Source organism: Geotrypetes seraphini, chromosome 15 (assembly GCF_902459505.1).
Source record: "Geotrypetes seraphini chromosome 15, aGeoSer1.1, whole genome shotgun sequence".
In the NCBI taxonomy this organism is placed as follows: domain Eukaryota; kingdom Metazoa; phylum Chordata; class Amphibia; order Gymnophiona; family Dermophiidae; genus Geotrypetes; species Geotrypetes seraphini.
In genome coordinates, this window is record NC_047098.1 from 22,159,803 (window position 1) to 22,180,850 (window position 21,048).

General features: G+C 42.9%; 1 protein-coding gene across 1 annotated transcript; it reads left to right on the forward strand.

Annotated features, from left to right (window-relative positions):
- The first annotated feature begins 16,846 nt into the window (after positions 1 to 16,846).
- Positions 16,847 to 19,591, forward strand: B3GALT6 (beta-1,3-galactosyltransferase 6). The gene has a single exon (XM_033921134.1). It carries the CDS (start codon positions 17,125 to 17,127, stop codon positions 18,121 to 18,123), a length of 999 nt encoding a protein of 332 aa, XP_033777025.1. The 5' UTR covers positions 16,847 to 17,124; the 3' UTR covers positions 18,124 to 19,591.
- Positions 19,592 to 21,048: the final 1,457 nt, after the last annotated feature.

The window sequence follows — 21,048 nt, forward strand, 5'->3', positions numbered from 1 at the left end:
TTCTATGGAGGTGCGATTCCGATGCCAGTAGGTGCCTTGAAACTTAGGGCCTCTTCTATTACACTGCACTAGCAGTTTCTAGCGCAGGGAGCCCCGCTGAATGGCCTGCGCTGCTCCCGACGCTCATAGAGTTCATAGCAGCTCTCTATGCTAAAAACTGCTAGCACAGTTTAATAGAAGAGGGGGTTAGTTAAAAATGTCATTTAAATGGCGTTTTTTTTTACTGAGCATGGATGCCTACCAGTGCCTATAAAAATGGCACGTTTAGAGAATCTGGGTTCCTGTGTCAAATCTTAAATAATAAGCCCTTTTATCAAGCTGCGGTAAATGCTCCGACGCTCATAGAATCCCTATTATATTAGCAGTGCAGGATTTCACAGTCAGCATGAACCTTTTCTTGAGTTCAATCTTTTTATTAAAATCCCTCCTCTCCCCACCTTTTACAAAACCATAGCGCGGATTTTAGCGCTGGCTGTGGCAGTAACAGCATGAGCGTTGGAGCTGTTACTGCCATGGCCGGCGCTAAAAAAACACACTATGGTTTTGTAAAAGGGAGGGTAAGTTTATAAAGAGTAGCAACGCATTTGTAATAACCAATGCATTAACAGGAAATAAGTAACATTGCAGAATCAAGAAAAAAACGAAAGAAAAGAAAAAGGAAAATGCTATATAAATAAACGATAAGAAAAAGAACCTATGATCTACAGACAGGAGGAAATTACCAACCAGAATTATTGTGCTAATCATTCGTATGTCAATGTGATAACAAATCCCTTTTTTTTTTTTTTTTTTTAAATAGTCTTCTAAAAGTTTCCAAATCCAAAAGGTAGCGAGAACATTTTCATAATAATAATAACTTTATTTTTATATACCGCTACACCACAAACAGTTCAGAGCGGTTTACAGAGGAAGAGACTGTATACAGACAGCGATATTACAGAAAACCTTTGAAATTACATGAGCATGTTAAGGTTGATCAAGTTTGTCTGGGAGTGTTTTATATTTAAATCATTTTTATTGAACACCACAAGTAGCAATACAGAACACAATAGAGAACAGATTTTTAAGCATAATTCAACTCCAATCCCCTGCCCCCCCAACCACCCACCCCACCCGGGCAGCAGCAGCGGCAATCAACTCAAAAAGTAATGGCAAAAGAATAAAACAAGGAGTAAACAAACTAAGTATTCCAAATTTGACTTTGAACATAAGGAGTAAAGGTTAGACTAAAGGGCTGCCAACATTGACAGAACAACCGGGCCCGCTTTAGCAGACATGTCCACAATATCTTTGCGTTCCAGTAACATTTGCTGTAACATTAATGCTCTCCACTGGGGGATAGAAGGAGGTTGTGGCGAAAGCCACTGTAACAAAATACATTTCCGTCCCAGCAACACAGTTTTCCGAAGAAAGGCCGCACAGCCTGGTCTAGGCGGGTGAAAACGAATCTGTAAGGTGAAGAGAAAGCTTGGATGCAGCCTCCAGGAACAACTCCAAAGCTGAGCCACAGAGGACACCAATTGTATCCAAAAGGAAGACACCAAGGGACAAGTCCAAAACATGTGTCCAAAGGATGCCATAGGGTGTGCACATTTACCACAGCAATGTCCCAAATTGATCCCCATCACATGCGCTCTCTTGGGTGGATAGAAAGCACGTAACAAAAACTTGTAATTTCGCTCCCATCTGGGAGTGTTTTAAAGATGCATCAGGCAGGAGGGGGTCAGAGAAATTTATCAGATAAGTTTGGATTGACTTCCTAAAAGTTTGATAGGAAAGTGCGTTTGAAATGAAGTTGGTTTAGCATTTGCTCCATTTGCCTGCTTGGAATGACAATGTTCTATCAAGGATGGAAAAGTGAACACGTTTCGGAAAAATGTAAATCCTTTTACATTTTTAAGTCCTGCTGTCTCGTTCTGTGATTAACATTAAGCTCACAGAGCTTGTCTACACGGATTTACTTCTGATTAGAAGCATTTACAAAGTTTGCAAAGGGAAGGAGCAAAGTGAGATGCTATGAAATTCTTTCTTCTCCCAGGCACCATCACTGACACAGGGGTTGGGTTTTCAAGATTTCCACATTGAATGTGCATGATATCTATTTATTCGCAATAGAAGCAGTACATAAGAACATAAGCAATGCCTCTGCTGGGTCAGACCTGAGGTCCATCGTGCCCAGCAGTCCGCTCATGTGGCGGCCCAACAGGCCCAGGACCTGTGAAGTAATCCTCTATCTATACCCCTCTATCCCCTTTTCCAGCAGGAAATTGTCCAATCCTTTCTTAAACCCCAGTACCGTACTCTGCCCTATTACGTCCTCTGGAAGCGCATTCCAGGTGTCCACCACACGCTGGGTAAAGAAAAACTTCCTAGCATTCGTTTTGAATCTGTCCCCTTCCAACTTTTCCGAATGCCCTCTTGTTCTTTTATTTTTTGAAAGTTTGAAGAATCTGTCCCTCTCTACTCTCTCTATGCCCTTCATGATCTTGTAAGTCTCTATCATATCCCTTCTAAGTCTCCTCTTCTCCAGGGAAAAGAGTCCCAGTTTTCCCAATCTCTCAGCGTATGAAAGGTTTTCCATACCTTTTATCATACGTGTCGCTCTCCTCTGGACCCTTTCGAGTAACTCCATATCCTTCTTAAGATACGGCGACCAAAATTGGACGCAGTACTCCAGATGCGGACGCACCATCGCCCGATACAACGGCAGAATAACTTCTTTCGTTCTGGTCGCAATGCCCTTCTTGATTATACCAAGCATTCTATTCGCTCTCTTAGCGGCCGCTGCGCACTGTGCCATCGGCTTCATTGTCATGTCCACCATTACCCCCAAGTCCCTTTCCTGTGTACTCTCATTCAATAATATCCCTCCCATCGTATAGTTGTACCTCAAGTTTCTGCTTCCCATATGTAATACTTTGCATTTCTCAACGTTGAACTTCATCTGCCACCTCGTCGCCCATTCCCCTAGCTTGTTCAAGTCCCTTTGCAATTCTTTGCAGTCCTCTGTAGATGCACACATGTATACGCCTTATTGAACTTTGGGACTGAGAAACACTCTCTGGCTTTAAAAGAGTCACCATGTCAAATATTTATCTGTAGTTTTGGATATCCTTGAACAAATTTGGTTTTAAGCTGAAAGGCATGGCATGTTTGTTTGAAGTTTGAATATTATAACTAAGAGCTCCATAGAGCTGGCGTTAAAGGTTTTCTGTGTAGCGCGGGGGTTAGCACGCGCTAAGAACGCTACCGCAGCTTAGTAAAAGGAGCCCTAAGTGTAGATTGTAAGCCCGCCAGGACAGACAAGGAAAAATGCTCGAGTACCTGAATAAATTCATGTAAACCGGTCTGAGCTCCCCTGGTCTTGCTTTAGGGCTGGCAAAAAGGACCACAGCCCAGCAAGGCACCTGGACTTCAGTAGTCCCAAACAAAGTCATCTTCACCAGGCCCTTGCATTCAATTCTTAACCCAGCAAACTGCTCAACAAAGGAAACAGTCCAGGTTCTCCAAGCCTGCCTATTACCAGCTTTTGGCAGATGGTTTTGCTCCTCAGAGCTGGTTGTTGGGGTTAAGGTTGCTGTGTAGCTTAATCACTTTTTCTTTAAATGATATAAGAGAAAAAGAGTCCCTCAAAAAATATCTCTCCCGGATGTCACAGCATACACATCCCCGATAACCTTATCCACTCCCCAACAACTCCAAAGCACTGCAGGGCTTTTAGGATGAGAAAAAAAAACATGGCACAAATGGCTACTTGCCCTCAGTGCACAGTTAATCTCCATGACCTCTGCCTGGTTAGGAACTGGCTCTGATTCAGCAAAGTCCATGCTTTCCACTCCTGGGTCAGGCTCTGGTGTCTGGGAATCCTCAGGACCCTGCCAGTCCATGGGGACTTCTGCCTGGACCCACTGCCTTGGCTGGAGATGTTTTCTCAGCCACTGCCCTGGCTAGCTTCTGCAAGCTAGGCTTAAAACTGTTGGAACCACGTCCAGGCCTAGCTGAGGTGGCAGCTGACTTCAGCTCTCTCTGGCTCCCCCGGTGGTCATGGAGGAGATTTTCCTCCTCCTTACTAAAAGGGTGCTGCCTCGGCTGAAATGGGGGATAGACAGCTCTAGGTGGTTTATACTGTGTTTTATTATAACCCTGCTTCTCTCGGTGGCCTGGAAGCACAGTTTCTTGTCTCCCCTGTGTGTCAGGGCAGACTAACGGGTCGGAACTGTCACAATATACACTAGAATAGATGACATGTACATCGCGTAGGCAAGAGTCTGTCAATGTGATGAGCATCTGTGTGCATAAGGATACAACTGCCCAGACAAGCATCATTCTTTGGCGTGATTGGTCCTTGAAAACTAATGGCAAGTAATTTTATTTTTTATGCAGCAGTTATCCTAACTTGGGCAACAAAGCAATGAAGGCTTTGTTACCGTTTGGATCTTCTTATCTTTGCAAACTTGGATTTTCAGCTTTGACAAATTAAATTAAAAAAAAAAAGAAAACAACTGCAGATGATGAATGATGAAATGCAGGTTTTGCTTGTCGACTATCAAGCCACATTTTGAGTTAATTTGCACTCAAAAACAAGCACATCCATCGCATTGATTAGCAATTCTATTCTACCTACTTTACCCCCCTCTTTTATGAACGCATAGAATGGGTTTCAGCGCCGGCAGCGGCGGTAACTGCTCCGACACTCATTAAATACCTATGAGCTTCGGAGCAGTTGCCGCCACTGCCGGCACTAAAACCCGTGCTACGCGTTCGTGAAAGGAGGGGTTAGTCTCATCATCGTTACAATTTCCCAAACACAGCTTTAAAGAACTTTAAATAACTCTAGTTTTTTGTTGGTTTTGCAATTTTATAATTTCAGTTATGTGCCGTGAAAAACATTTTCTCCTTTGACAAAGCCGCGCTAGGGCCTTAGCGCACGGAACAGCGCACGCTAAATTGCCGTGCGCGCTAGCTGCTACCGCCTCCTTTTGAGCAGGCGGTAGCTTTTCAGCTAGCGCGCGCTATAGCACATGCTAATCCGGTGCACGCGTTAAAAACGCTAGCGCAACTTTGTACAAGAGTTTTTTTTAAAAAAGTTTGAGAAACACTCCTATAAGGTGTTGCCTGCCTTTGTCAATTTTTATTGCTAAAATAGGTGCTCTCATTGTATGTGCCTGCACTTACAAGCGGTTTTCCCTTCATCCTTATGCGCGTTTTATAGAAAGCTCTGTTTTGTGAGCCTTTTGCAAAATACCTGAGGAAAGGGTGCACATTTTTACCTGATGTCTCATTCCTACCTAGATGGCCTATGCAAAACTGGGTTTGCCTCTGTTGCCTGATCTTTTCCTATTCCTGCCAATGCTAACCTGACTCACTGAAAGAACTGAAGTCTTGATTCCGTCCGAGGGGTGGCTACACAATGGGAAGATGCAGAAATAACAACTTGGTTTCTAAAAGAACTACAATTTCTTTCTTTCTCTTCCTTCCTTTGCTATGAAGATGAATCATACGGAGGAAAATGAGAGTCTTAACTCAATACTGGTGGTTACAGCCAGGCACTTGTCACACCCACTGATTATCTGATTTATGGGTTCATATTTTCATCCACATCAAATGCATTGACAGGATTAACAACTTGGCTGTGTCCTATTGTAGTGATTACAATTCCTTCCATCCGGTTTGTGTGTAATGTTTGTGTGTACATGCGAAACTCTACCGAGGCTCACAGATGTTACCAATATGTAACGTCCATGCCCTGCAGCTGGAAAAAATGCAGCAACTTTCAACCAGTTACTTCTGAAGAGCGTTGTAGAATCCTTGGCAACAGTCACAATAAGTGAAATGAGTCATTTCCAAATATCGCTTTATAGTAAAGTCTCTATTTAGGCTAAAGAAAATAGAATGGGGAAAGATATTCAGGGAAGGGTAAATGTATACCTCTTTCAGCCCTGAAGGTACTCTGCTTACAATTGGAAATGAGATGTTCTGACACTAGAGAGTAAGTTTTGTTTTATTTATGGATTAGAGGTAAAATGAATTGCTGTCAAATAGATCCAGCTGAGACTCAGGCATGGTTCATGCAGCCCACCATGTTCCCATCTAGACTCGATTTCTTTCAAAAGGTACAAATATGTATATCATCCTAGAACCTACCAAGTACCACATTCGGGGCATATATTAAATAAAATGTACAGAATGAAATAGAATCAAAATGCCTACCTTGAAAAGTTTTTGTTTCTGCTTCCAGCTAAGCCCACAGATCAGTTCTCTAGTCAGAAAGCTGTATGAACCAGGCTGCCTTTCATTTGGACAGATGAAAAGACTAGAAAATATAAGATTTATGATGTTTTCCACTGTGTAATTACTAGATTTCTCATTTGTTTAATCTAATCTAATCTTTAGGTTTGTATACCTCATCATCTCCACGTTCATAGAGCTCAACGCGGTTTACAGTAGGAGAAATAGGAAGCAACTACAGCAGAGGGTTAGAGGTAGAAGTGTGAAGAAAATTTAGAGGACTTGGGATGCCAAGATATAAGAGTTTCCTTGATTCCTAAGTTGGAGGGAGACTTACATTTTTAACCTGTTTAGCACTGCAGTGAAATCTCAATTCTGTGTGTGTGTGGGGAGGGGGGACGGAGGTGCGGGACTTTGCATAGGTCTTCTAGGCCAGGAAATAGTCTTTTGGGTTCATTTTTTTCAAAATTACACTTGTACAGTGGATCTCAACACAGAAGACACACCTAGCCATTCAGACAAAGAATTCGCTGGGAATGTAGGTGTGATTACTTATATCTGCTTGAGAAAAATTAGTGTTGCGATGCTGCCTGGCACAGACTGGAAGGTCGATCAAGCTCAAATCCTCATTCTCAAAATTTACCGTGCCCTTAAGAACATAAGCATTGCCTCCGCTGGGTCAGACCCGAGGTCCATCGTGCCCAGCAGTCCGCTCACGCGGCGGCCCAACAGGTCCAGGACCTGCACAGTACTCTTCTATTTATACCCTTCTATCCCCTTTTCTAGTAGGAAAATGTCCAATCCTTTCTTGAACCCCAATACCGTACTCTGCCCTATTACGTCCTCTGGAAGCGCATTCCAGGTGGGTAAAGAACTTCCTAGCATTCGTTTTGAATCTGTCCCCTTTCAACTTCTCCGAATGCCCTCTTGTTCTTTTATTTTTCGAAAGTTTGAAGAATCTGTCCCTCTCTACTCTCTCTATGCCCTTCATGATCTTGTAAGTCTCTATCATATCCCCTCTAAGTCTCCTCTTCTCCAAGGAAAAGAGTCCCAATTTCTCCAATCTTTCTCTATCTCTCTCTCTATTTCTGTCTCTCTCCCTTTCTCTCTCTCTCTCTTTCTTTCTCTCTCTCTCTCTATTTCTCTCTCCCTTTCTCTCTCTCTCTCTCTTTCTATCCCTCTCTACTCTCTCTATGCCCTTCATGATCTTGTAAGTCTCTATCATATCCCCTCTAAGTCTCCTCTTCTCCAAGGAAAAGAGTCCCAATTTCTCCAATCTTTCTCTATCTCTCTCTTTATTTCTGTCTCTCTCCCTTTCTCTCTCTCTCTCTTTCTTTCTCTCTCTCTCTCTCTCTATTTCTCTCTCCCTTTCTCTCTCTCTCTCTCTTTCTATCCCTCTCTACTCTCTCTATGCCCTTCATGATCTTGTAAGTCTCTATCATATCCCCTCTAAGTCTCCTCTTCTCCAGGGAAAAGAGTCCCAGTTTCTCCAATCTCTCAGCGTATGGTTGTTAAACCTGTCCCAGCCGGTTTAGCATGCATGTATTTTAGCGGTCGATTATCAAAACGGTTCGCTGTGGTCTTTTCTGAGCTTTCTAGCAGCCTCTGACTCTGCCATGCAAATGTAATACAATGAGGTCACTAATATTAAAATGGTAGTAAAATGGGCTCATCCATATTCAAAGAGCACTCCGGGCGATTCTCTATCATCGCTGTGTGATTCCCCCAAGTGTGGTGCTGGCATTTGGCGACCAAAAATCACTGACTGCTCTGGAGGTGCCGGAACTATGAAAATCACGTCTCGGGCATGTGTTTCTGGCTCTGGCTCATGATGAAATTTGACATTAAAAACAAAAATTACAAGATTCACATGAATTATAGTAGGTTGGGGGGGAGGGGTGAACAAAAGCACGCTTCTTGAGCATTTGTATTATAGGTGTGTTTCATGTGTTTCTGGCTGTGGCACATGATATAATTTAACATTAAAAAAAATTACAAAAGCCTGAGAATTATAGGCGTTTGTGAGTCGCACGTGTTTTGTACTACGATAGCAGACAGCATTATGGGTGGTGGTTTTTATACTCGCGCTTTCCATGTTGTCCTGATGAGAAGATATGTTGCTATGAGACCCAAAGATGATGATGACGGTGTTCTTTTCCCAATCAAGTAATAAGCACTATGTATAATATAATTTTTATGTTCTTTTCCCAGCAAATGCACACATTTATGCCTCTTTTCATGGTGTATTCTGCGCATGTGCAGATTGCTATCACCAGCGACTCATCACATGTAAATATATCAGCCCTTCGTGAAACTCTGCAAACCTCATTTGCATGTACGTTTTTGGGGTTTTTTTTAGAATGACTCGTCCTTTTGAAATCGTTACAATAATGGCTGCAACAGCGACCCGTCAGATTTTACTGAGAAAATTAGAGAATCTTCCCCTCAGTATCCTGTTTCCAACCATGGACAATCCAGGTCCCAAGTACCTGGCAAGATCCTAAAAGAATAAAAATGATTTTATGCTGCTTATGGCGTATGGGCTTTTCTTTTATGAAATTATCAAAAAAATTTTAAAACCCTGCTAAGCTAAAGGCTTTCACCACATTCTCTGGAAACAAATTCTAAAATGTAAATACATGTTGAGTGAAAAAATATTTTTTCTCCAGTTTTATATTTACTACTTCGTAGCTTCATTGCATCCCCGGAACTTTTACCACAGTAATCAGTGATTTTAAAAACCCCTAACGCAGCTTGATAAAAGGGGAGCCTAATTTTGTAGTTCCTTGCTTATATTTAAGCAGTAAATTGTGTACCATCTTGCTCTGCTATTGTAGTTAAAGGCGGTATAGTAAGTTCCAAATTTACCTGTTCCTTTACAAAGCTGCACTAGCGTTTTTAGCGCTGGCTATGGCGGTAACAGCTCCGACACTCATATGAGCTAGCGCGGCTTTGTAATGGAGGGGGTTAATTAATTCATTAATTGTGGTGCTGATTCTTGAATCTACTCATAGTATATTTGGTGGCACAATTTTATAAGAAAACCAATCAAACCCGAAATGAGGGAGAGAAAACAAATACTCTCTGAGAAAAAAAAATCTCCCTACACCCCAAGAAAAATAAAGGATGAGGGGGAGAGACAGCCCAAACCAACACCCTATCACTACCACAAGAGAAAATAGTTAATAATAATAATAAAGGGAGCCCTCAGTCACACAGCCTGCAAAGGGGAAACCCCTAAAGCTTCCGGCTGTCACTGTCTTACACCCAAAAGGGTGTTAACTGTGAAACATCCCCACCCTTTGTGTGAATTTTAGTGATAAACCAATACACAAATGTGTTAAAGGTGAAAACAATAAATGAAACACACTCAAAAAGTCATTAGGACTGTCTCTCTCTCCCTCATCCAGGGGGCCAAAAAACAACGTCCACATTCAGTAATGCTTAAAAGATGAAAAAACTACCAACTGGAAGTACTCTCTGTAGAAAAACCAGCCAGCGGGAAACAAAGTTCGTCCAACAGGACTCCGTTTCGGGAGTGAAAAACCTCCTTCCTCAGGAACCGGCTATGTTACACCACATGCCCAAGTCCGTTGTCATGCTCCATCCCTAGCCGTTTTCAAATCCAGACTAAAAGCCCACTTTTTCGAGCTTGCTTTTTAACTCCTAACCCTCATTCGCTTGTAAAGTGCCCATGCCTGGGAAACTCCCTAACCCCCTATTTGTCCTGTTTGATTCGATTGTAAGTTCCACTAAGCAGGGAAAGTCTTTTGAATGCTTTAATGTACAGTGCTGCATACATCTAGCATCAGAAATAAGTAGTAAAAGTGCTAAAATGAGCACTCTTTGTAATACACAGCAGGGAACGCCCACTTCCTACTGTACAAAATTTTCCAGCAAGTCTAGAACCACTGGTAACATAGTAGACGACGGCAGATAAAGACCGGAATGGTCCATCCAGTCTGCCCAACTTTACCCTCTCTAAATTACTGATTGTAATTTAAATTTTCCTTCTTCTTAGCTATTTCTGGGCCAGAACACCAAGCTCTGCCCAGTACTGTGCTTGGGTTCCATCTACTGAAGTCTCCGTCAAAGCTCACTCCAGCCCATCTAAACCATCCCAGCCATCGAAGCCCTCCCTGTTTGGGCATGTTCTGACCACGCCTATGGTCAGAAAGCAGCAGTTAGACAAGGGACACACACACTCACACAAAACACGCATAACAGCTGCATCCATATCGCGTGTGAAATAAATAAAAATAAAAATAAACTCGCTCGAGAGCTCCGGCAATCAGGAATTGTACTGGGCCGGCACACAAGAGCTGTGCCTATCACTTAGCTCTTATGCACAGGCGCCAGGCACAGTTCCTCCCCCTTTCACTAGGATACTCAACACAAATAGCGTGCATATCATTTATGCATATGCTATTTGTGCTGAGCATAGCCTAGAAAATCAAAATCATTCCCAACCTGGTGTTTACTACTGGGTTGCCGGAGCTTTCTTCTAGGAATGATTAAAAAAGGGATGGTTAACAAGATTAAGAATGTTATAATGCCCCTGTATCGCTCCATGGTGCAACCTCATCTGGAGTATTGCGTTCAGTTTTGGTCTCCTTATCTCAAGAAAGCTATAGCGGCACTAGAAAAGGTTCAAAGAAGAGCGACCAAGATGATAAAGGGGATGGAACTCCTCTCGTATGAGGGCTCTTCAGCTTAGAAAAGAGACGGCTGAGGGGAGATACGGTTGAAGTCTACAAAATCATGACTGGAGTAGAACGGGTACAAGTGGATCGATTTTTCACTCCGTCAAAAATTAGAAAGACTATGGGACACTCGATGAAGTTAATTATATCCAGTCAATACAGAGTTGAGACTGAAATTGTTGGCAAAGGACCTGATGATGTAACTTGTGGTCACATGTTTTCTGATACACAGAAAAAAAAAGTTGACAACTAAAAACAAACAAGCAAATGAAAATAAGCTGATACCAGAATGATAAAAGGACTAAAAAGGTTAGGGCTCTTCAGCTTGGAAAAGAGAAGGCTGAGGGGAGATATGATTGAAGTCTATAAAATCCTCCGTGGGGTAGAACAAGTACAAGTGGATCAATGTTTCACTCCGTCAAAAATTACAAAAACTAGGGGACACTCAATGAAGTTACAGGGAAATACTTTTAAAACCAGTAGGAGGAAAAATTTTTTTTCACTCAGAGAATAGTTAAGCACTGGAACACGTTGCCAAAGAATGTGGTAAGAGTGGATAGCGTAGCTGGTTTTTAACAAAGGTTTGGACAAATTACTGGAGGAAAAGTCCATAGTCTGTTATTGAGAAAGACATGAGGGAAGCCGCTGCTTGCCCTGTATCGGTAGCATGGTATATTGCTACACCTTGGGTTTTGGCCAGGTACTAGTGACCTGGATTGGCCACTGTGAGAACGGGCTACTGGGCTTGATGAACCATTGGTCTGACCCAGTAAGGCTATTCTTATGTTCTTATGTTCTGCCTTTAATCGGCTCTGATGACCCACATAAAGATAGGACTGACTTTTATAAGGTCCTATTTATGTGGTTTCCTTGGCTAGTTAAGTGCTAACTTAGTTCACATAACACTCCTCAAATAGATGATGTCAGTCATTTTCAGCAACATTACCTGATCAAGGGCCACCAAATATGCCCAGTTAGCCCTAAACAGGTGTTTTACTACTTAGGATCTAGCTAGGTACTTGGGTTTGCCACATTGGAAACAGGATACTAGGCTTGATGGATCTTCGGTCTGTCCCAGTATTGCAATTCTTATGTTCTTATGTGAGTTGAGTAGAGGACAATCAAGTCATTGTGACATCACTGGTAAAGGTTGATTCTTACGCATTGGTGGAATGAGGTATTATGACATCATAATCTCAGCTCTGGAATGTTGCTGCTCTTTGGGTTTCTGGCAGGTACTTGGGACCTGGGTTGGCCACTGTTGGAAACAGGACACTGGGATTGATGGACCTTTGGTCTGTCCCAGTATTGCAATTCTTATGTTCTTATGTGAGTTGAGTAGAGGACAATCAAGTCATTGTGACATCACTGGTAAAGGTTGATTCTTACGCATTGGTGGAATGAGGTATTATGACATCATAATCTCAGCTCTGGAATGTTGCTGCTCTTTGGGTTTCTGGCAGGTACTTGGGACCTGGGTTGGCCACTGTTGGAAACAGGACACTGGGATTGATGGCCCTTTGGTCTGTCCCAGTATTGCAATTCTTATGTTCTTATGATTTAAATATTGGGTCCAGAGTTTTCATAATTGTACGTAATTGTGGAATCACTTTTCAGCCCTGACATAGAAGAGCACGCTCTGTTCTACCTCTGCTTAATAAAGCTTCACTATGGTCACAAAGTGACTAGACCATAGAAGAAATTCCAAAGTGTGTTCCTAAATACGTTTTTAAAAGGGTTTTGTCTCAGTCTGAGGAAGACAGAGTTGTTCTCCAGATCACACAACACTTTGTTCAACGCAGTGATCATCTTGTAACGTTTACTTTATAACTGGTGTGTTGTGCTTCTGTAATCTCAATAAACTGTAAAATGTAATTTGCTTCAACTTAATCTATTACCAGCAACAGTATTCTGATTGCCTTAAATGTGGGTTGTTTTGTTTAAACAGAAAAGCAGTGCCCTCTTGCGTCCAAAATAGTGCATTACTTCAGATTAGAAAAGGTTAATGTAAATTGCATTAAAGCCTTCCTAGCAACAGAAATCCAAAATGGCTGGGGTGCTCAGGTCAGCACACATTCTATAAGGAACCATCTAGTTTTAGTTGGCAAGAACCTGAGTAAATCACCTCTAACGTGGTAGAATACCAACTAGCAGAAAAATATGTACCATGTCCGTTTGCATGTACGATTCCAGTAGGCATTCGCATGGGTGGAGCAAGCAAATAGGCCCATAAATTGCAGTATTCTATAATTTATGTGTGTTCTGACTAACATTTAGGCAAGTGCCTTATTAGCCATAGGGCTGGTGTAAGTGTAGCCTTAAATGTGGACATATTTTGTGCCACTTATGCTAGTATTCTCTAAGGAAAAGTAGGTGCCTCCTTTTCTTTAGGCTTGAAATAGGCTCCTGCTTACTCTCTTATGTTAGGCTAACCTATTTTGGGACCTTCATTTCCATACTCAGTTTATGAGACAAGTAAACCCGCATTGGAATATCAATAAAGGAACTGTTGGTTGATTTAGACATCTCACTTGCCTTTCTTTCTCTGTGTGCTACAATTTGAGGCAAGAACTCTCTTTCTGTTGTCTTCTTGCAGTCACCCTATTATACAAGAGCCTTCATGATTTAGAAGGATATGGAGGTGGGGCACCATCATTCATGGTGTCCTGCATAGCCACATAGATCACATATTCCAAAAACTATCCCTGAGCCAAGTCAGGCATTGATCGACTTTCCATGCCAACAAGACTCATTAAAGAAGTCTTACTGGCACGGAAGCTCTCCTCACGATATTCAAAGGGGTTCTCTGTGGCTGCTACTGATCCTCGTAGTAGCCACCGAGAACCCTAGGCAAAGGCATTATAAGGAGCTCATTAGTATTCCAATGAGCTCTCCTTGTGATGTACTAAAGGGAATGCTCTCCCTTTTATGGGGGAATTTTTCTGGCAGCTCTGGAGCTGCCGGTAGCTGTTGTAAATGTGTTGAGCACTCATACAACATATGCACAATAGCTGCACCTGCCCCAAAATAACCCCCAAAACAGACTGCAGCCACCGTTCTCTTTCTCTGATGGCGGCTACAGAGCCATGAAAAGCTGAGAGCTGACAGAGGGGAGAGCAATGGCTGCTGGCTTTCCCTGTCGGCTCCAGTGCCCCAGTTGATCAGGGCTTCCCCTGCTGGATGCTGCGATCAACTGATCAGGGCTTCTCTTGACAGCTCTGGAGCCATGATCAGCTGATCGGGACTTCCCCTGCCGGCTCCTGCACCCACTAATGTTCCTTCTCTGCTGCTACCGCTGCTACCATCACCCTCCCTGAACCAGGAGACTTTCACCAGCTGTCAGCACGCCCCTTGTTTCTCTGGGGCAGGAGAGATTCACACTTGCTCTTGCCCATGCTCTTTTAGTGATGAAAATGGTTGTTGAGACTCCAGCGGCAGTCTCACAAGTTGCAAAGTTAAGGTGTGATTCTTCATACAAGTCATTAGGTATTAGCACATGTGAAAGGCCTGATATCCACAAGGGGTTTAACTGGGGAGGCTCCTGCCTGGTTTAACCCTGTAGATATTTAGCAACATTTAACAGGACAGTGCTACTGAATATCAGCTCTGACCACCATGCCACTATCTGACTAGTATTGGCTGGTATGCAGTTAACTTCTGTGACCACTGTATCCTGAATATTCAATGCAAGTACCAGACATGGCTCAGCATTCAATATCAAGGTTCAATCCAGAGCTTAATAGCAGCTGACTGCCAATTGGCGAATATTGACCCCAAAGAAAACATCTAACTCAGTGGTTCTCAAACCTGTCCTGGGGGCTCCCCAGCCAATTGGGTTTTCAAGATATCCACAAAGAATATTCATGAGATAGATTTGTATATTTTGGAGGCTGTGCATGCAGATCTCTCTCATGAATATTCATTGTGGATATCCTGAAAACCTGACTGGCTGAGGAGCCACCAGGACAGGCTTAGGAACCACTGATCCAACTGCATTTTTAAGTTGTGTTTCTTACAGTGCCTTCTCTCATTTCTTGAACCAGACAATCTCTATGCAGTTCTGCAGACATGATTTCTTCCTTCTCTTGATTACTGTTGTTCTTCCTTGCTACAGTTGCCTGCATTTTTGCAAAGGAATTTACAATTGATTTTTCCATTTGGGTACTAACTGAATATTTGTATATGAAACATATCTAATGGATAATTAAGTTTAAAACAGTTTCTTTGCTATTGAGCTCCGTCTGTTGTGGCCCCATTGTAGCTTAGCAGCCCCGTTTTAGACAGAATATAGAAAAACATAAGTGAGATAGAGCCTTTACTAAGTGTTATCCGAGGACAGCAAATAGATAGTCTCCTATATCGGATGTTGTCACCCACAGAGCCCCAGTGGGTATAGTGAAAGAGTGCACTGTCACTTTAAAATTATTGAGACTGCCCGCAGTATGCATATGTCAATGCCTTCATAGCTGCCCTTGGCCTGCAAGACCTTCAGTTTAGTAACACAGCTAAGAAGCTCAGCAGGGAAGGTGGGCAGGTTTGTTAGAATATCTGCCTGCTGTCCTCAGAGGTGGTGGAGAGGAAAACGGTGACTGAGTTCAAAAATGCGTGGGATGAACACAGAGGATCTAGAATCAGAAAATAATATTAAATATTGAATTAAGGCCAGTACTGGGCAGACTTGCACGGTCTGTGTCTATATATGGCCGTTTGGGGGAGGATGGGCTAGAGAGGGCTTCAATGGCTGGGAGGGTTTAGATGGGATGGAGTAGGTTTTAATGGAGATTTCGGCAGATGGAACCCAAGCACAGTACCGGGTAGAGCTTTGGATTCTTGCCCAGAAATAGCTAAGAAGAAAAAATTTAAAAATTTTTAATTGAATCAGGTTGGGCAGACTGGATGGACCATTCGGGTCTTTATCTGCCGTCATCTACTATGTGCTTTATCACAGGACAAGCAAGCAGTATATTCTCACATATAGGATTCCCTAGTTGCCAGGATCATGTCTCCGAGAAGAGGATTATTGCCAACTACCATGAACCTGGTGAGCCTATTGCTGTTGGCCAGCCCCAGAAGCCTTCTCTCTGCAGCAACTTCCTGTTCCTGCGTAGGTGGGATGCTGCAAAGAGGTGGTTTCTGGGGCAGGCCGACAACAGCAGGCTCACCTTGTTGACGCTGCCAGCCCGCCCGAAGATTAAATTTCAGTGGAGGAGGCATGTGGGGGACAGGGGGAGCCATACCCCAGATAATTTAGAACGTTGTACCAGAAACCCTGACAGTCCTCTAAAAAGACGACATGTCCAGGTAAATCCGTATGTCTGGTAACCCTAATTAAAATGATGTTCTTTCGTCTCTTTTTTTTTCATCCCTTCTGCTTTGCATGATTTTCTTTTTCCTGCTTTTCTCCCTCAATCCATTTTTATTCTTTTACAATTCTCCCTCACTTCCAGTTGGGTGACTAACTGCAGGCCATGAATTTAAGGAAGATTTAGTCATGTCACTCCAGAAATGTTCATGGAATGGATAATATTAAACAAAGATCACAATATAGAATAAAAATTTACAAATTTGCATGTTTGTTAGTTCAAAACTATTGTATATATATTTGTCCACTGATGCTGCAGAGCTAAGCCCTCTAATAAGGGAGTTCCTGGGAAATAAGGGAGAGCTGGTCACCCTAGTTCCCATATTCACTCTCAGCTTCTCACTTTATTCCAAGCCTCATTCTGGTGCTCCTATGACCTCTTTCACTGTATTCTAAGCCTCATTCTGGTGCTCCTTATGGCTTCTCTCATTGTATTCCAAGCCTCATTCTGGTGCTCCTATGGCCTCATTCAGTGTGTTCCAAGTCTCACTCTGATGTTGAGTAAGTCCTTTTTGTCAGCTGCAGGGCAAACAGACAGGCCCCACCTCTTCTTTTCTCCTCTCCTGGCTGTCTGCTGTGTGCATGTGTGTCTCTGTGATGATTCACAGCAGGCATTTATTTCTCAGGCTGCTGCCCCGGGACAAAACAACATTTAAAAAGCTGCCCGGATCCTCGACAGAGCCCTAGAAAAGAGGACATATCCGGATCCAGACATACGGTAACCCTAATTTGGATCCCTCCCTCCATTATTTATCTTCAGTGCAGGTGTGCGCTCTGTTCCATTCCTTTTTTAATTTAATTGATAATCTTGCCAGTTTGCGCGCACCCAGCATGAACCTGTTGCGTCTGGTCTGCCGCCACAAAACGGCATTGGGCCTGGGCGGCCTGTCCATCTTCGTTGTGGCACTGCTCTACCTGGCCAAGTGCACATCGGAGAACCTGCGGCCGTCGGGTCTGGGTCTACCTCAGCAGCGAGAGCAGCGGGAAGCTGCAGAGGCACGGCGAGACAAGGCGGAAATCACCTTCCTGGCTGTCCTGGTGGTGAGTGGTCCTAAGTACGCCGAGCGCCGCAGCATCATCCGCAGCACCTGGCTGTCTGCCGCCCGCACACCAGGCCTCTGGTGCCGCTTTGTCGTGGGTACATATGGCCTGTCTGTGGAGGATGCGCAGAGTTTAGACCTGGAGCAGAGCCGTCACTGGGACCTGTTGCTATTGCCTGAGCTGCGCGATTCGTACGAGAACCTGACGGCCAAGCTGCTGCATGCGTATGCCTGGCTCGACCGACACCTGGATTTCAAATTTGTCTTTAAGGCCGACGATGATACTTTTGCTCGCTTGGATGTGCTGTTGGACGAGCTGCGGACCAGGGAACCTCGCCGACTCTACTGGGGCTTCTTCTCCGGCCGAGGCCTGGTGAAGGCAGCTGGCAAGTGGAAAGAGAGTGCCTGGGTGCTGTGTGATTACTACCTGCCCTACGCCCTAGGCGGTGGCTACGTTCTTTCCTGGGACTTGGTGCACTACTTGCGGCTCAGCCGCGATTACCTGGCCCTCTGGCAAAGTGAAGATGTGTCCGTGGGGGCATGGCTAGCGCCTCTGGAGCTCCAGAGAGTGCATGACCCACGCTTCGACACGGAGTACAAGTCCCGTGGCTGCAGCAATAAATACATAGTCACCCACAAGCAGAGCATTGAAGACATGCTGGAGAAGCATCAGACCTTGGCCAAGGACGGCAAACTGTGCAAGGAGGAGATCAAACTGCGGCTCTCATATGTGTATGACTGGAATGTGCCCCCCTCTCAGTGCTGCCAGAGGAAAGATGGCATTCCCTGACCCTTCTGAGCCTCCATTCTGCACCTTGCTAGGGGGAAGGGAATCTGACAATTTTATCAAACAAAAGCACCCTCCTGTACCTGAGTGACTTGTATAATCCTAGAGAATCTTGAACAGATTTCTGAAAGCTCTGGGAGAGGTGGGGTCATTGCGCTATCTGCTGTTAGCACTCCATATTATCTTGCAAAGAATGTAAACAATTTTGTCCATGCACTTTTTCCAAAATATTAACTTCAGTTTATAAAATTACTTTCCCTACCCTTCTTAGTTCTTGTGAATTTACACTAGTGCCCCAAACAAAAACTTTTTTTGCTACATTATGTGGCTTCTTTTACAAAGTTGTGCTAGGGCCTTAACGCGCGCTAACCACTACGAGGCGGTAGATTTTCGGCCACCGCACGGTAATTTTGTGCGTGCGCTAAAAACCCTAGCGCACCTTCGTAAAAGGAGTCCTTTAAGTCGGAAAATAAACTACCTAGTGTCGGCTTGCCACATTTAAGGCTACTATATCTAGTTGCAAATCCTCCTTTCCAGTGCAGAACCGTAGGAAACCCGTTTTCAGAATGAGTGGGGGTGTAAGCTCGTTACCCCTCCTTGGACAAAGTGAAGGCATTTGCCTCAGTACTGGAGGTGCTCAAGTATCCACAGAACCTACAAAACTGGCATTTATGTCCAGACCAACTTTGATGAGGGTTTTTGTACTGATTTTACAAGGCGGTTCTATTGTGAGGGGTTGGTGTGTGTGAATTTAGAGGGGCATAGGTAGTGGCATAAAATTCTTCAAAGGGTCATGCTTATAATGGGGTACTCGGGCAGAACTGTCCTTGATCTTTTGCCTTTATAATTAAAATTGAGACATATGGATTGCTTTTATGCATCTGAGAAGTTTTCAAGAATGCTGTTTTCACTAGTGTAAAATCATTTTTTATGTACTTTGTTGCTGCTTAGAATACCTGGCTGATAATTGTCAATAGTCATACAAACGTTAATATTATTATTTATTTAAAAATTTATATACAGCATACAACTATGCGGTTTCCATATCACATACTTAAAATCTTGTTTCCCTCTAGTTATCACATATAACATAGACATGTCAAGACAATATCGTTAATCGTCCTTGTTATAATAGGGATAGAGCACAAATTCAATCAATTCAGAAGTACAAACAAGCTTTAAATCATACATTGATGTCAGAAAAACTTGAAGGCAACTATCAACTGAAATATATCTTAGCATAAGACGGCATTGGCAAATAATTGAGTTTTTAGCATTTTCTTAAAATCCATCCTCCCCATACAGCTTAACTCTGCAATGCTCTTCCTATCTATGGCCATCATGAAACTTATTTAATTAGCTTCAAATCAGGACTCAAAACTTTTCTTTTTAAAGATGTTTATAATGTGGTAGTATAAGACAACTCTGATCAAAAGACCTCTGCACTCAAAAAGACAAAAATACGTGGAGAAAAGAGACCTCGGAGAAACCTTTCGCTCCTTATTTTCAGTACATATATGTCCTGTAAGGGAGCTAGTGCAGCTATTAGTCTCTCAAAAAAGCTCCACCAAAAAGTCACAATATTCTCAATTCTGCAATATCGGTACAGTCAAACCTTGGTTTGTGAGCATAATCCAAAGCCCTCGTATATATCAAAGCCAATTTCCCCATAGGAATTAATGGAAACTCAAATGATTCGTTCCATAACCCCAAAACTTTAATACAAAATACTATACTACACTTATATTACAAGACCTCGCTCATTTAGAACAGTCACTACACTCCTGCAGCGTCAGAGAGAGAACCATCGGCTCAGTTGTGATGTGTGTATACTGTATGTACTTGAATTGCAAGACATTGCTTGTATATCAAGTTAAAATTTAATAAAATATTTTGCTTGTCTTGCAAAAACACTTGCAAACCAAGTTGCTTGCAATCCAAGGTTTTACTGTATATCATATCCAATTTTTCATTATTATGCAGCAAAGTACTTATCCTCATAGTTGCCTGGGACGGTACTGGCGAGTCTGTATTGGGACAAGTTCTATTTCAGTAGCTGATTGTCGCTTTATTTATGAGAGGAGGTGGCCATAGCCCTTGATATAGCTCTATGCGCTAAAGGGCCACTGTCGGGTCTGGCTGAAGCATATTTCTGCTCAAACTGTCTCTTGTTTAAAAGTTTTTGCGATGTGATTACCAAGACTAGGGGACACTCGATGAAGTTACAGGGAAATACTTAAAACCAATAGGAGAAAATATTTTTTTCACTCGGAGAATAGTTAAGTTCTGGAATGCATTGCAAGAGGTTGTGGTAAGAGCGGATAGCGTAGAGCTGGTTTTAACAAAAGTTTGGACAAGTTCCTGGAGAAAAAGTCCATAGTCTGTTATTGAGAAAGACATGGGAGAAGCCTCTACTTGTCCTGGATTGGTAGCATGGAATGTTGCTACTCTTTGGGGTTCCAAAATCTTTTGTTACTCTTTGGGATTCTGGAATATTGCTACTCCTTGGGTTTTGGCTAGGTACTAGTGACCTGGATTGGTCACCATGAGGATGGGATTCTGGACTTGATGGACCATTGGTTTGACCCAGTAAGGCTATTCTTATGTTCTTATGTAATGTTCATGCACACCAGTGATTAACCGTCCCCGGCAATTATGAGGATAACTATACCATACCATACATTTTTCTTCTATACCACAATTTTCAGCTAGGATTCAATGCGATTTACAACAAGATTAAGAACAAGACATGAACATTGAATGAGGATAGGAGGTAGACTCCTGAGGATAAGTACCTTGCTGCATAATAATGAATATTTATTTTGATTTCTATCCTGTCCTCCCGTGAGCTCAGAATGGGTTACAAAAGAACATTCACAGTAGATACATTTAGTCAGAATAGATTAGACATGATATACTGATATTGGA

Excerpts from the sequence above, each read along its gene's own strand:
- B3GALT6 (XM_033921134.1), top strand. The coding sequence starts at position 17,125 with ATGAACCTGTTGCGTCTGGTCTGCCGCCACAAAACGGCATTGGGCCTG.